This window comes from Lethenteron reissneri, unplaced genomic scaffold (genome assembly GCF_015708825.2).
Source record: "Lethenteron reissneri isolate LAM-NWPU_2019-01 unplaced genomic scaffold, ASM1570882v1 scaffold_1433, whole genome shotgun sequence".
In the NCBI taxonomy this organism is placed as follows: Eukaryota; Metazoa; Chordata; class Hyperoartia; order Petromyzontiformes; family Petromyzontidae; genus Lethenteron; species Lethenteron reissneri.
The window spans coordinates 264,746-278,675 of record NW_026891150.1 but is presented as its reverse complement, the minus strand read 5'-3'; the positions used below and the strand labels follow the sequence as shown (position 1 = coordinate 278,675).

Genomic DNA, 13,930 nt, shown 5'->3' with positions numbered 1-13,930 from the left:
TGTGTGTGTAGTCTGTGTGTGTACTGTGTGTGTGTGTACTCTGTGTGTGTAGTCTGTGTGTGTGTACTGTGTGTGTACTCTGTGTGTGTGTACTGTGTGTGTACTCTGTGTGTGTACTGTGTGTCTGTACTTTGTGTGTCTACTCTGTGTGTGTACTGAGTGGGTGGGTGAGTGAGTGGGTGAGTGAGTGGGTGGGTGAGTGGGTGGGTGAGTGGGTGAGTGAGTAGGTGAGTGAGTGGGTGAGTGAGTGGGTGAGTGGGTGAGTGAGTGGGTGGGTGAGTGGGTGGGTGAGTGGGTGAGTGAGTGGGTGAGTGAGTGAGTGGGTGAGTGAGTGGGTGGTTATTTAGCAGGGTTAAACTATTTACTCAAATGTCTAATCTGCACTAATTACGAATCTTTTGTTTTATCATCAGACAAATTACAAGGAAACTGATTTTTTTTCATCAGAAACTGCAAATTGAAAAAAAAACTTATCAATCTGAAGAGGCCGTCGTCACGTGACACTTAATTGAAATGGGGTTTTCTGGCCGAGTGGATCTAGAGTTTGACCAGCCTACATAGGGAATTTTAAATGTTACCGAGAGCCAATCAGCGGCGAGGAGCGGGGTCAATCGATGACTTGTCAACCAATCGGCGTGAAGTGGGCGAAGCTTCAATATTTTCCCCTCCCACGAAGGTGGTGGGGGGTGGGTGACGACACATGTTCACGCCCCCTGGTCCCATCCAACCAATCAGCGTGAAGTGGGCGGAGCTTCAATACGTTCTCCGCCCACTCAGGGTAGGGGGCGGGGCTACACATGTTCACGCCCCCTGGCCCCCTCCAACCAATCAGCTGCCGCATTTATTTGAAGAAAAAACGGACAATTGGCTCTTCCTCACAGCACGCGGATGGGCTATTGCCGCTAATGACTGAAAAAATATCTACATTGCGTAGTAATTCTAGATTTGAAGCTTTCGTGACTGCAAGGATTCATATTCTTAGGTTTTTTCGGTAAAGTCACGTAGGTAAAAAAATCAAAATTAATAAAAGTAAAATAAAAAATTTACTTTTATTAATTTAGATTTTTTACCTACGTGACTTTACCGAAAAAACCTAAGAATATTGTATAGTAAGTTATATTATACTGTGCATTTTTGTTGTAACGTTTAAAGTCCACGCTGTTGGTGGATGTTATTTTATTCTTATTTAAACGCAGCCCACACCCCCCCCCCCCACGAACCTCCTGGGACCCTCTCATCCAATCACAGCGTCTCGTTTCCTCACCCCCCCCCACCCCCTCCCCGTCAACACCGAGTCGACCAATCGGCGCCGAGGTGGGCGGAGCTTCGTGCGCCGCGTGGACCAATGGGAGCGCGAGTTGCCCACCAGGAAGTGGCGCGCGCGCGGGGCCGCGTTTCCCGCCAAATGTCAAAGAAGATGGCGTCCTGAGAGTGGTGCCGAGTAAGACAACAACTTCTGATGGAGATTGGAACAACAACAACAACCCTGAGGTAAACCATGTGCCCCAACGTTCAGCCGTGTTCCCAACTGCTCCTCATCACCTAGGTCGACTCGGCCTCAAACGAGTTAACTTTGTGCAGTGTGTGTGTGTGTTAGAAAGCATCGCCGCAGGGGGAGACAAAGGCGGCCGTGCTAACAGCACTTGCCCCTGCAGTCTGTCAGAGGCTACACGGGGGACCTTTGTCTGTGTGTAGCTGCTGCTGCTGCTCGCTACTAACAGCACTTGCCCCTGCAGTCTGTTAGAGGCTACCTGGGGGATCTTTGTCTGTGTGTGTGTTATAGCTGCTGCTACTCGCTACTAACAGCACTTGCCCCTGCAGTCTGTTAGAGGCTACCTGGGGGATCTTTGTCTGTGTGTGTGTTATAGCTGCTGCTACTCGCTACTAACAGCACTTGCCCCTGCAGTCTGTTAGAGGCTACCTGGGGGACCTTTGTGTGTAGCTGCTGCTGCTCGCTACTAACAGCACTTGCCCTGCAGTCTGTTAGAGGCTACACGGGGGACCTTTGTCTTTGTATGCGTGCGTCACCATCGTCACCATCCATGGGGGTAGGGGGAGTCCTTCATCCAGCAAGCCGAATGCATCCGACCACTGACAACAACAACAACAACGTGACGTCAACACGTAAACAAAATGACGTTGAGAGGCGACGTTTCGGGCAACGCTCCTTCATGGCACACACACAGCGATGACTGCATTGCTATGTGGGGTGGGTGATGTTGTTGTTGATGTTGTTATGGTAGTAGGTTTTTACCCTTTTAAACTGGTACAAAACTGACACCTTTATTCAAGGCATCATGTTTGCAATAACCACAACACAAGTAGTCAAAAAGCAAACAAAAAGAAGCAACTCTGATAATGATAATATGCACTGTCCTTGAAGTTGATTGGTCCATGATGCCTTGAATAAAGGTGTCAGTTTTGTACCAGTTTAAAAGGGTAAAAACCTACTACTATATTTTGCCACTGTTAAAAGAGATCTCATAGTGATGTTGTTATGTTTGAGGCACGGTCTGGCGAAACTGGGAGGGCACGGGTCAGGCGCGGCCCCGGTGAGTGACATGCAAGTTCAGGTTGATGTAATTGTAGCCTGGTTCAAGTTAATTGATTATGTGTAGCCCTGTGAGCCATTCGGCTCTTGAATCGGGTGCAACCGCAACAAACAAAAAACAAAAACATGAACAAAAAACATCTTAAAGTGACTATATGTGTGACTGAGTGCAAACAGAAAATCCAAGAAAAGACAGCAAAATATTGCAGAGAAAGCACCGTTACACACCAACGCTGTGCAAACATCCCAGTGGGATGCAAGTCAAACAACAACAACCACAAGACAACTTAGATTAAGGCCATCAGTCTAACTCCGTACTACAACAAACAAACATGGCTAAACCAAACAACTTCTCTCTCTCGAGAGAGAGAGAGAGACAGATAGTGGAGGAGTCTCATTTGCACGAGCGAGTGGGTGAATGATTTAAGTGAGTGAGTGAATGCATGCAGAGTTCAGGTTGACTCCTATGAGGAGAATCAGCCAGTCGGGGTTGATGATTGCTGCTGCTGCTGTGTGTGTGATTCCAATTGAGTCAAGTGAAGCGCCGGGTGGCTGTGGTTTCAAGTGGAACAAACACATTTAGCCATGAGCTATCCACTGCTGAATGAAGGCATCTCCACCTAATCACCATCTGTCACGAACACGTCATCACGTAATGAATCCGTCTAGCCCTTGCAGCAGTCATCTCTCCATCTGTGCCCGTGTCTCTGTGTGTACGAGCGTGAGTGTGAGTCATCCTTGTGTCTCTGGGTGCTGCCATGTCTCTGTGCGTGTGCCGTGTCTCTGTGTGTACGAGCGTGAGTGTGAATCATCCCTGTGTCTCTGCCGTGTCTCCGCTTGTGTTTCCGTGTCTCGGTTTGTATGCAGGCATCCGTGTGAATAATCGCCGTGTCTCTGTGCATGTGCCGTGTCTCTGTGCATGTGCCGTGTCTCTGTGCGTGCCGTGTCTCTGTGCGTGCGCAGATACGAAGTGTCAATGATCCCCCGTGTCTGTGCGTGTCCCGTGTGTGAGTGAGTGGGTGGGTGAGTGAGTGAGTGCGTGAGTGAGTGAGTAAGTGGGTGAGTGAGTGCGTGAGTAAGTGAGTGAGTGAGTAAGTGGGTGAGTGAGTGAGTGAGTAAGTGGGTGAGTGAGTGGGTGAGTGAGTGGGTGAGTGATCCCCATGTCGTGCCACCCGCCGCGTCGCCGTGGCCGCCGCTACGCACCGACCACTCCTCCCGCCCCGGTGACGCCGCCGCCGCTACCGCCACGCGTCATTCTCACCTCCATGGGCAGCATCAGCACGCTGCAGGCGTCCTCGCTCTCCTACCATGGCACCGGCGGCGCCACTCCCGCCGACACAGCCGGCGCGGAACGGCGGCGGCGGCGGCCGGCTTCTGAGTCCGGTGAGTGCGGCGGCTTCACCGGATAGGTTCACAGCGGTAACCGCCGAGGGTCGTGGGTTCACGGCGTCGGTCGGTGCCATTCGCCGGGGCGTTGTCGCTCGCCGCGATGGCTGCACTGATTGTGCAACAGGAACACCACCCCCAGCGCTGACACGAACATAACCCACTCACTGACTCCTAATTCCTATCGCTAACACCAATGTTACGACTACCTCACACACACACCACTCGTGTCACTGCTATCATCATCATCACTATGACTGGCACAGTCCCTTCATACTAACACTGCCTCTGACACTAACATGTAGCGCTAACAGGAGCCCTGACACAAGCACTACTTCCAATACAAACACGAGCACTAGCACGACCTCCAACACTTACATAACCCAAACACTTCCATCTGATTAACGACACGACCCAAAACTCCTTTCACTAACACCACCACTACCACGAGAAGTACTTGTCACACTCGCACCACTCCTATCACTACCACCATCTCCTAATACGACCGCTATAACACTATCACTACTCACAACACATTAACACTAACACTGTCACTATCACTACTCAAACATTACCCCTAACACTGTCACTACTCACAACACATTAACACTAACACTGTCACTACTCACAACACATTAACACTATCACTACTCATAACACATTAACACTATCACTACTCACAACACATTAACACTAACACTGTCACTACTCATAACACATTAACACTAACACTATCACTACTCACAACACATTAACACTAACACTATCACTACTCACAACACATTAACACTATCACTACTCACAACACATTAACACCAACACTGTCACTATCCCAAACACCAACTCCATTTTCCTACCAGTAACCCCAACACCAGCACCACTCGCCTGACTCTAACCCTCTCTCCCCACCGCCGCCCCCCCACGCACAGACCCCCTCATGGCGCCCCTCCGCAAGCGGCAGCGCCAGCCGGTGCGCGCGGCGGGGCGCGACCCGGACGCGGAGGTCACCGCGAGCCGACCCCACCGCGACCTCCGTTGCCCAGAAGCCACGGTGACCCGGTGGCTCCTCTCGGACGGATCATCACGACCGCCGCCGCCATCGCGACATCAGTCTCGCTCCTCAGCGGGGATTGTGGGGGACGCGGGGAGACCTCGTGGGGCGTGCGGAGGAAGTGGAGGCGCCAGGAGGCATTCTGGGAGCTGCCAGTGCACCGCCGGAACTGGGTGAGCGTGGGGGGGGGTCATCACGGCCGTGCTGGTGACACGGCACTCAGCGTGGTCACCACCGACACGCATCTTGTTTGTTCTTTCGGTAAAGTCGTCACGTAGAAGGGAAATAATAAAGTAATGAACATAAAACATAATAAAATAAAATTCTCACGACGTTTCGGCCACAACGCAAGCAGCCGTCCTCAGGTGAAGAACAGGTCTGTTCGGAAAGACAGTGTCTGTCTTCCCGACAGACCTGTTCTTCACCTGAGGACGGCTGCTTGCGTTGTGGTGAAGAACAGGTAGGTCGCACTGTGTCTCACTCACTCACTCACCCACTCACTCACCCACTTACTCACTCACTCACCCACTCACTCACCCACTCACTCACTCACCCACTCACTCACTCCATTCATCCACTCACTCACCCACTCATTCACCCACTCACTCACTCACCCACCCACTCACTCACCCACCCACTCACCCACTCACCCACCCACTCACTCACTCACCCACCCACTCACTCACCCCACTCACTCACCCACTCACCCACTCACCCACCCACTCACCACTCACTCACTCACCCACTCACTTACTCACTCACTTACTCACTCACCCACTCACTCACCCACTCACTCACTCACCCATCACCCACTCACCCACCCACCCACTCACTCACCACTCACCCACCCACTCACTCCATTCATCCACTCACTCACCCACTCACTCACCCACTCACTCACTCACCCACCCACCCACTCACTCACTCACCCACTCACCCACTCACCCACCCACTCACCCACCCACTCACTCGCTTGCCCTCTGCACCGTGCGACTGACATCCCAGGAGGCCGTGCGGCCGCCCCAGAAGGACCTCCTCTCCAGCGCCGCCATCTCCAGCGCCATCTCCGGCGGCGTCGCTCGCCGGGACCCAAAGTTGGTCCCTCAAGACGCCGGCGTCTCTCGTCAGGATCCCCACGTCAGTCGCCTGCTCGCGCTCCGCATTCTTCAGCTGGCGCCCGGCCTTCTCCAACCTGGCCCCACCGTCGCTCGCGGCGGCAAAGAGCCCGGCGGCCTCAAAGAAGGCCGCCGCAGGGCGGACGTCGGGAGCCCCGGCGGCAGCGGAGCGGCGGCGAAGGGCGCCGTGACAAGCGCGTCGAAGGATGCGGTCGCGTGCGAAGGGCGCAGTTCGTCATGGAGCACGGCGAGGGGCCTCGGCGGTGGAGGCGCGACGGAAGACGAGGAGGAGGAGAGTGAGGAGGAGGGGGAGGTGGTCTTCATGGCTGACGCGCTGGGGGGCGACGAGGGGGAGGTGGTCTTCGTGGCTGACGCGCTGGGGGGCGAGGAGGCTTGCGCCGCGCGCCGCTGCCTGCGGCCGCAGGCCAAGACGCTGGAATGGGTGCAGTGCGACGCATATGACTGGTTGAGTGAGTGGGTGGATGTGTGGGTGAGTGAGTGAGTGAGTGGGTGGGTGAGTGGGTGAGTGAGTGAGTGGGTGGGGTGGGTGGGTGAGTGGGTGGGTGAGTGGGGTGAGTGAGTGAGTGGGTGAGTGAGTGGGTGAGTGAGTGGGTGGGTGGGTGAGTGGGTGGGTGAGTTAGGGAGTGGATGGGCAATTGAGAGGGTGAGGGGGTGGGTGGGTGGGTGAGTGAGTGGGTGATTGAGTGGGTGAGTGAGTGAGTGAGTGGGCGGGTGAGTAGGAGGGTAGAAGGGTACAAACACAGACATGGAGACAGACACAGCGACATAAGCGCACACGGTGTGATTGAACTGGTGATTGTGTGTCTCAGAGACAACGCTGTCACGGTGAGTGCCCTGGTAGTGAGCACACACAATGTGCACTCACACAGGCCATGTCCCCGTGACGACAGTGTTGCCATTGTAACAGCGGCGCTCATTCATTCGTCTTGAACACGGGTGGGAAACTTTTCTTCTGACATCGGCCATTTGGATATTTCTATAACATCATTCCTCGGGCCATAGAAGATTATCCATTTAAAATGAGCCCGTTATATTTGGTCAAACGTTTAATTCACTCGCCCCTAATGTAATGGCTGGAACAGCTTCTATTTGGCGAGGCGTGTGGTGATGTTCGCTGGTGTTGATGATGTTGCTGCTACTCGCAACCGCTTTCCAAGTTTGCTCGTAGATTTATTGAATTTCGAGTCCCGCCTGCAGTCTATGTGTGTGTGTGTCTCTCTGTGTGTCTATGTGTGTGTCTCTCTGTGTGTCTGTGTGTGCGTGTGTCTCTCTGTGTGTCTATGTGTGTGTCTCTCTCTGTGTCTATCTGTGTGTCTATGTGTATGTCTCTCTCTGTGTGTGTCTCTCTCTGTGTGTCTGTGTGTGTGTGTGTGTCTCTGTGTGTCTATGTGTGTCTCTCTCTATGCAACACTGCATTTGGCACAAACACATACATTTTATTAATTATCCGAAGGTATGGACATGAAGATGCTCAGGTAAAATGATAATGGCCATGGTGAAATGAGTTCCGGCCTCTTATAATATTATAATGCATTTTTATATTTTTACACGCTTTTTATTCACTAACTCTGTCTGTTGCATGCTCAAATCATGTCAACTCAATTTTAACCCACGTCCCAATGTCGTATCGACTTTTAAACTTGTACACTGATGACAAGTCTATATTCTATCATGGAAATAAAATAATACAAATGTAAGCAATCTTTTGTATATGTGATGTCACTCATACACTCATTAACTCACCCACTCACCTCACCCACTCACTCACCCACTCACCCATTCACCCACTCACCCACCCACTCACTCACTACTCACTCACCCACTCACTCACCCACTCACTCAGTCACCCACTCACCCACTCACTCACCCACTCACCTACTCACTTCCCCCCTACCTCTCTCTCACCCATTCACAAAACACCACCTCCACCTCTCTCACAGCAGTCAACCCATGGCACCTGCAGGGTCTGTCACGTGACCTCCTCATGCACCTAGCCTGGCACAGCAGTCAACCCATGGCACCTGCAGGGTCTGTCCCGTGACGTCCTCATGCACCTAGCCTGGCACAGCAGACAACCCATGGCACCTGCAGGGTCTGTCCCGTGACCACCTCATGCACCTAGCCTGGCACAGCAGTACAACCCATGGCACCTGCTGGGTCTGTCACGTGACCTCCTCATGCACCTAGCCTGGCACAGCAGTCAACCCATGGCACCTGCAGGGTCTGTCCCGTGACGTCCTCATGCACCTAGCCTGGCACAACAGACAACCCATGGCACCTGCAGGGTCTGTCACGTGACCTTATGCACCTAGCCTGGCACAGCAGTCAACCCATGGCACCTGCTGGGTCTGTCATGTGACCTCCTCATGTACCTAGCCTGGCACAACAGTACAACCCATGGCACTGTGGGTGTGATGACGTCACCTCCTAGGAGTTGTAAAAATGTCGAAGCAGCAGAAGTGACAAGGTGAGTGGTGGGATGAGTGGTGAGGAGAGTGGTGAGTGAGTGGTGGGATGAGTGGTGAGGTGAGGGGTGAGTGACGAGGCGAGTGGTGGGATGAGTGGTGAGTGACGAGGTGAATGGTGGGATGAGTGGTGAGGTGAGTGGTGAGGAGAGTGGTGAGGTGAGGGGTGAGTAACGAGGTGAGTGGTGGGATGAGTGATGAGGAGAGTGGTGGGTGAGTGGTGGGATGAGTGGTGAGGTGAGTGGTGAGGTGTGGTGAGTGACGAGGTGAGTGGTGAGGAGAGCGGTGAGGTGAGGGGTGAGTGACGAGGTGAGTGGTGGATGAGTGGTGAGGAGAGTGGTGAGTGGTGGGATGAGTGGTGAGGTGTGGTGAGTGACGAGGTGAATGGTGGGATGAGTGGTGAGGTGAGTGGGATGAGTGGTGAGTGACGAGGTGAGTGATGGGATGAGTGGTGAGGAGAGTGGATGAGTGGTGAGGTGAGTGAGTGGTGGGATGAGTGGTGAGGGGTGAGGTGAGGGGTGAGTGACGAGGTGAGTGGTGGGATGAGTGGTGAGGAGAGTGGTGAGTGAGTGGTGGGATGAGTGGTGAGGTGAGTGGTGAGATGTGGTGAGTGACGAGGTGAGGTGAGTGGGATGAGTGGTGAGTGACGAGGTGAGTGGTGGGATGAGTGGTGAGGTGAGTGGGATGAGTGGTGAGGAGAGTGGTGAGTGAGTGGTGAGTGACGAGGTGAGTGGTGGGATGAGTGGTGAGGTGAGTGGGATGAGTGGTGAGGAGAGTGGTGAGTGAGTGGTGAGTGACGAGGTGAGTGGTGGGATGAGTGGTGAGGTGAGTGGTGAGTGGAGGGTGTGAGTGGTGAGGTGAGTGGTGAGTGAGTGGTGAGTTGAGTGGTGAGTGGTGAGGAGAATGGTGAGTGGTGAGGTGAGTGGTGAGTGAGTGGTGAGTTGAGTGGTGAGTGGTGAGGAGAGTGGTGAGTGGGGGGGGTGAGTGGTGAGGTGAGTGGTGAGGTGATGGTGAGTGAGTGGTGAGTTGAGTGGTGAGTGGGTGAGGAGAGTGGTGAGTGGTGGGGGGTGAGTGGTGAGGTGAGTGGTGAGGTGAGTGGTGAGTGAGTGGTGAGTTGAGTGGTGAGTGGTGAGGAGAGTGGTGAGTGGTGGGGGGTGAGTGGTGAGGTGAGTGGTGATGTGAGTGGTGAGTTGAGTGGTGAGTGGTGAGGAGAGTGGTGAGTGGTGGGATGAGTGGTGAGGTGAGTGGGGTGAGTGACCGAGGTGAGTGGTGGGATGAGTGGTGAGGTGAGTGGTGAGTGGTGAGGAGAGTGGTGAGTGGTGGGATGAGTGGTGAGGTGAGTGGGGTGAGTGACGAGGTGAGTGGTGGGATGAGTGGTGAGGTGAGTGGTGAGTGGTGAGGAGAGTGGTGAGTGGTGGGATGAGTGGTGAGGAGAGTGGTGAGTGGTGAGGAGAGTGGTGAGTGGTGGGATGAGTGGTGAGGTGAGTGGGGTGAGTGACGAGGTGAGTGGTGGGATGAGTGGTGAGGTGAGTGGTGAGTGACGAGGTGAGTGGTGGGGGGTGAGTGGTGAGGTTCAAGTTCAAGTACTAGGTGTAGCCCTGTGAGCCATTCGGCTCTTGAATCGGGTGCAACCGCAACAAACAAAAACAAAAACATGAACAAGAAAACATCTTAAAGTGAATATGTGACTAAGAGCAAACAGAAAATCCAAGAAAAGACAGCAAAATATTGCAGAGAAAGCACCGTGTACACCAACACTGTGTGCAAACATCCCAGTGGGATGCAAGTCAAACAACAACATCAACCACAAGACAACTTAGATTAAGGCCATCAGTCTAATTCTGTACTACAACAAACAAACAAACATGGCCAAACCAATACACTTTTTTAAATCACCAAAATAAAGCCATGCAAGCAATGAAACAGTGATCATAGGAACTGTGACGGAGTTTTCACAATAAACTTCATAAACAACACGTACCAGCAGAACCTGCAGCCACAGCTGCTGCTGCTGCACGAGTCTCTCCACTACAGCAGCAGCAGCAGGAGCATCAGTCGCAGAATTATAATTTCTCAACGCACCTTTAAGATCAGCGCACTAAATCAAAACACAGGTCATACTTCGATTTAAAGCTTTCGTGACTGCAGGGATTCATCTTCTTGGTTCTTTCGGTAAAGTCACGTAGAAGGGAAATAATAAAATAATGAAAATAAAACAATAAAATAATTCTCACGACGTTTCGGCCACAACGCAAGCAGCCGTCCTCAGGTGAAGACCAGGTCTGTCGGGGAGACAGCGTCTGAATGAAACAGCACACAGACGCTGTCTCCCCGACAGACCTGGTTTTCACCTGAGGACGGCTGCTTGCGTTGTGGCCGAACGTCGTGAGAATTATTTTACGATGTTTTATTTTTATTATTTATTGCTTCCTTTCTACGTGACTTTACCGAAAGAACCAAGAAGACAGGTCACACTTTGTAGCGATCATCCGGAGCGACACGTTGTATTTGAGGCCACTGAACAGCAGCGACAGCTCGGGGTGTACAACTCCTCTAGAGCAGCTTTGAGTGATGAAGCAGTCGTTGTTACGCGCTTACATGGCTCACAAGACGACTTGTTGTGGTTTATGTTTTGTCTAAACGTTGCTGCTTGTTGTTGTTGTCATCTTGACGCGGGGTGGTGGTGGTGGGGGTTGTGGTGGGGGGGTTGTGGTGGGGGTGGTGGTGGGGGTGGGGGTTGTGGTGAGGGTTGTGGTGGGGGTTGTGGTGGGGGTTGTGGTGGGGGTGGTGGTGGGGGGGTGGTGGTGGGGGGGTGGTGGGGGGGGGGTGGGTGGGGTGGGTGGCAGAGGCGTGGACTCGAGTCATGTGACTTGGACTCGAGTCAGACTCGAGTCATGAATTTGATGACTTCAGACTCGACTTGGACTTGCATAACAATGACTTTGTCCCACCCCTGGTGGGTGGTGGGGTGGGGGTGGTGGGGGTTGTGGTGAGGATTGTGGTGGGGGTTGTGGTGGTGGGGGTGGTGGGGGTTGTGGTGAGGGTTGTGGTGGGGGTGGTGTGGGTTGTGGTGGGGGTGGTGGTGGGGGGGTGGTGAGGGTTGTGGTGAGGGTTGTGGGGGGGGGTGGTGGTGGGGGGGTTGTGGTGGGGGTGGTGGTGGGGGTGGTGGGGGGTGGTGGTGGTGGGAGAGCTGACCAAACTCCAACTCTACGGGCGTCAGGATCGGGATTCGAACCCACGTCCTGCACACCGTCACGAGCGTTTACATTTGGGAGTGGTGCGATGAATGGGGGGGGTCACCGATCTCCGCCACACACACGGACACTGTCAGGAGTCCACCGCTCGCTGCAGCGCCCTCTCCTGGCCGTGCAGGGCACGGCTCCTCGGCGTCCAAGCGACGAGACTGTCACGACATGTGTGCGACCAGGCCAAGCCCCGCGCTCGCCACAGCGCTGCCGGGTGACAGGCGCGCGTCACCACCACGTGGTGGTCGTCGTCGTTGAACTGCGCCTTGTGGCGTCGTCGTTGTTTCTGCAGAGTCGCAGCCAGCCATGGACTGCCTGTGTGGAAAGAGAAAGACTCCGGAGCAGATGGTGCGGCGGAACCAGCGAGCCCTCGCGCGCGCCATGAGAGACCTGGAGCGCGAGAGACAGACGCTGCAGACGCAGGAGAAGAAGATCGTCGCTGAGATCAAGAAGATGGCCAAATCCGGCCACATGGTGAGGGAGCACGGGTATATAGTTTGATGGGCCCTCGCTAAGCTACGTGGCAGTGGGGAGGAAAGCGCTGTGGGTGGAGTCGGGATTAGCGGGAGGTGGTGATGGGGTGGGACACGTGTGCAGGTGATGGGTGGGACACGTGTGCAGGGTGATGGGTGGGACACGTGTGCAGGGTGATGGGTGGGACACGTGTGCAGGGTGATGGGTGGGACACGTGTGCAGGGTGATGGGTGGGACACGTGTGCAGGGTGATGGGTGGGACACGTGTGCAGGGTGATGGGTGGGACACGTGTGCAGGGTGGAGGAGGAGGCGGGTAAGGGTCGGCAACTTTGAGTTTGGGAATGGAATGTGCCCATCTCCATGTGACAGACACACTCTCTCTCTCTGTACGTGCCTCTTTCCCCATATCTCTCTGTGTCTCTATTTTTGTCTCAGCTCTGTCTCTCTGTCGTGTGTCTTGTGCCCTTCGTGTGTGGATCTTTCTGTTTTTGTGTTTGTCTCTCCATGGCTTGGTCTCTGTGTCCTACTTTCTTCGTGTGTGGATCTCTCTCTCTCGCTGTTTCTGTGTGTCTCGTTATTCCTGCCTGTGTCTTTCGCCCTCTCTCCGTCTCTGTCGCCCGTGTCCATCTCCCTTGTCGCGTTTCTTATCGCTCCGTTGACCCCATCGCCCTGAGCCCACCGCCCTGACCCTCGCCCGCGGCAGGACGCCGTCAAGATCATGGCCAAGGACCTGGTGCGCACGCGTCGCCACATCAAGAAGTTCATGGTGATGCGAGCCAACATCCAGGCCGTGTCCCTCAAGATGCACACGCTCAAGTCCAACGGCGCGATGGCCCAGGCCATGAAGGGCGTCACCAGGGCCATGGCCGCCATGAACCAGCAGGTAGGTGTGGGGCCCCGCTGCCTCGCACACACGGAGCTTCGCGAGCGTTAGAATCGCGCTTAATCGCCTTTGTCTTACCAACTCCAGAGACGAGAATTTTGCGCGTGTGATCACCCGGGTCACCAAAGTAACACGGAACAACTCAAAGTGTGGACAATGGAAGCAGAAACAATAAATGCGTTGAAGAAGAAATGCCGACTCTACGCCTGCGAGCAAATCACTGCGGCATGCGCCCGCACCTCATTGGCTGTCTGGAAGCTAAGCAGGGTTTTTGGGCCTGGTTGCTAATTTAATGGGTGACCACCGTCAACACCACCGCGATTTTACGGGCGTTTCGTTGGCTCTGAAAATGTACTTCCGGAAAAGAATTTGGTCAGCGATACGTTACACAAACAGGAGCAACTCAAAAATGGCACGAGTATCGTCGATGGGATTTCAAAACTTAAAAAAATGTCATCGACGCTTCTTCGACTGCCATTCTTCAACATTGTATCTTAAATATGCTAAATTCCTCTTGATATGCAAATTCCTTTGTCAAGGCGCTCTTCCCCCTCCAACCCAGCAGCTTAAATATACGCTGCCAAGCTTGGTGGTGTTTCATTTAGACGCTGTCTTTCTGACAGACCTGGTCTTCACCTGAGGACAGCTGCTTGCGTTGTGGCCGAAACGTCGTGAGAATTGTATTTTATTATGTTTAATTTTTATTATTTCATTATTTCCATTCTACGTGATGACTTT

General features: G+C 53.7%; 2 protein-coding genes across 2 annotated transcripts in view; one reads left to right on the top strand and one right to left on the bottom strand.

The window, feature by feature from the left end:
• Positions 1-12,140: 12,140 nt before the first annotated feature.
• On the top strand, positions 12,141-13,243 carry LOC133362319 (charged multivesicular body protein 2a-like). The gene is made up of 2 exons (XM_061581249.1): positions 12,141-12,308; positions 13,013-13,243. The coding sequence occupies exons 1-2, from the start codon at positions 12,141-12,143 to the stop codon at positions 13,241-13,243; spliced, it is 399 nt and encodes a 132-aa protein (XP_061437233.1).
• A 149-nt stretch (positions 13,244-13,392) lies between these two features.
• The window catches only part of LOC133362318 (protein L-Myc-like), a 12,805-nt gene continuing 12,267 nt past the window's right edge, over positions 13,393-13,930 (bottom strand). Inside the window, exon 3 of the mRNA XM_061581248.1 lies at positions 13,393-13,412. Coding sequence (XP_061437232.1) covers positions 13,393-13,412 — 20 coding nt within the window. The remainder of the gene's footprint in view (positions 13,413-13,930) is intronic.

Excerpts from the sequence above, each read along its gene's own strand:
- LOC133362319 (XM_061581249.1), top strand. The coding sequence starts at position 12,141 with ATGGACTGCCTGTGTGGAAAGAGAAAGACTCCGGAGCAGATGGTGCGG. Across the intron at positions 12,309-13,012 it reads TGGCCAAATCCGGCCACATG|GACGCCGTCAAGATCATGGC; the intron begins GTGAGGGAGCAC and ends CGCCCGCGGCAG.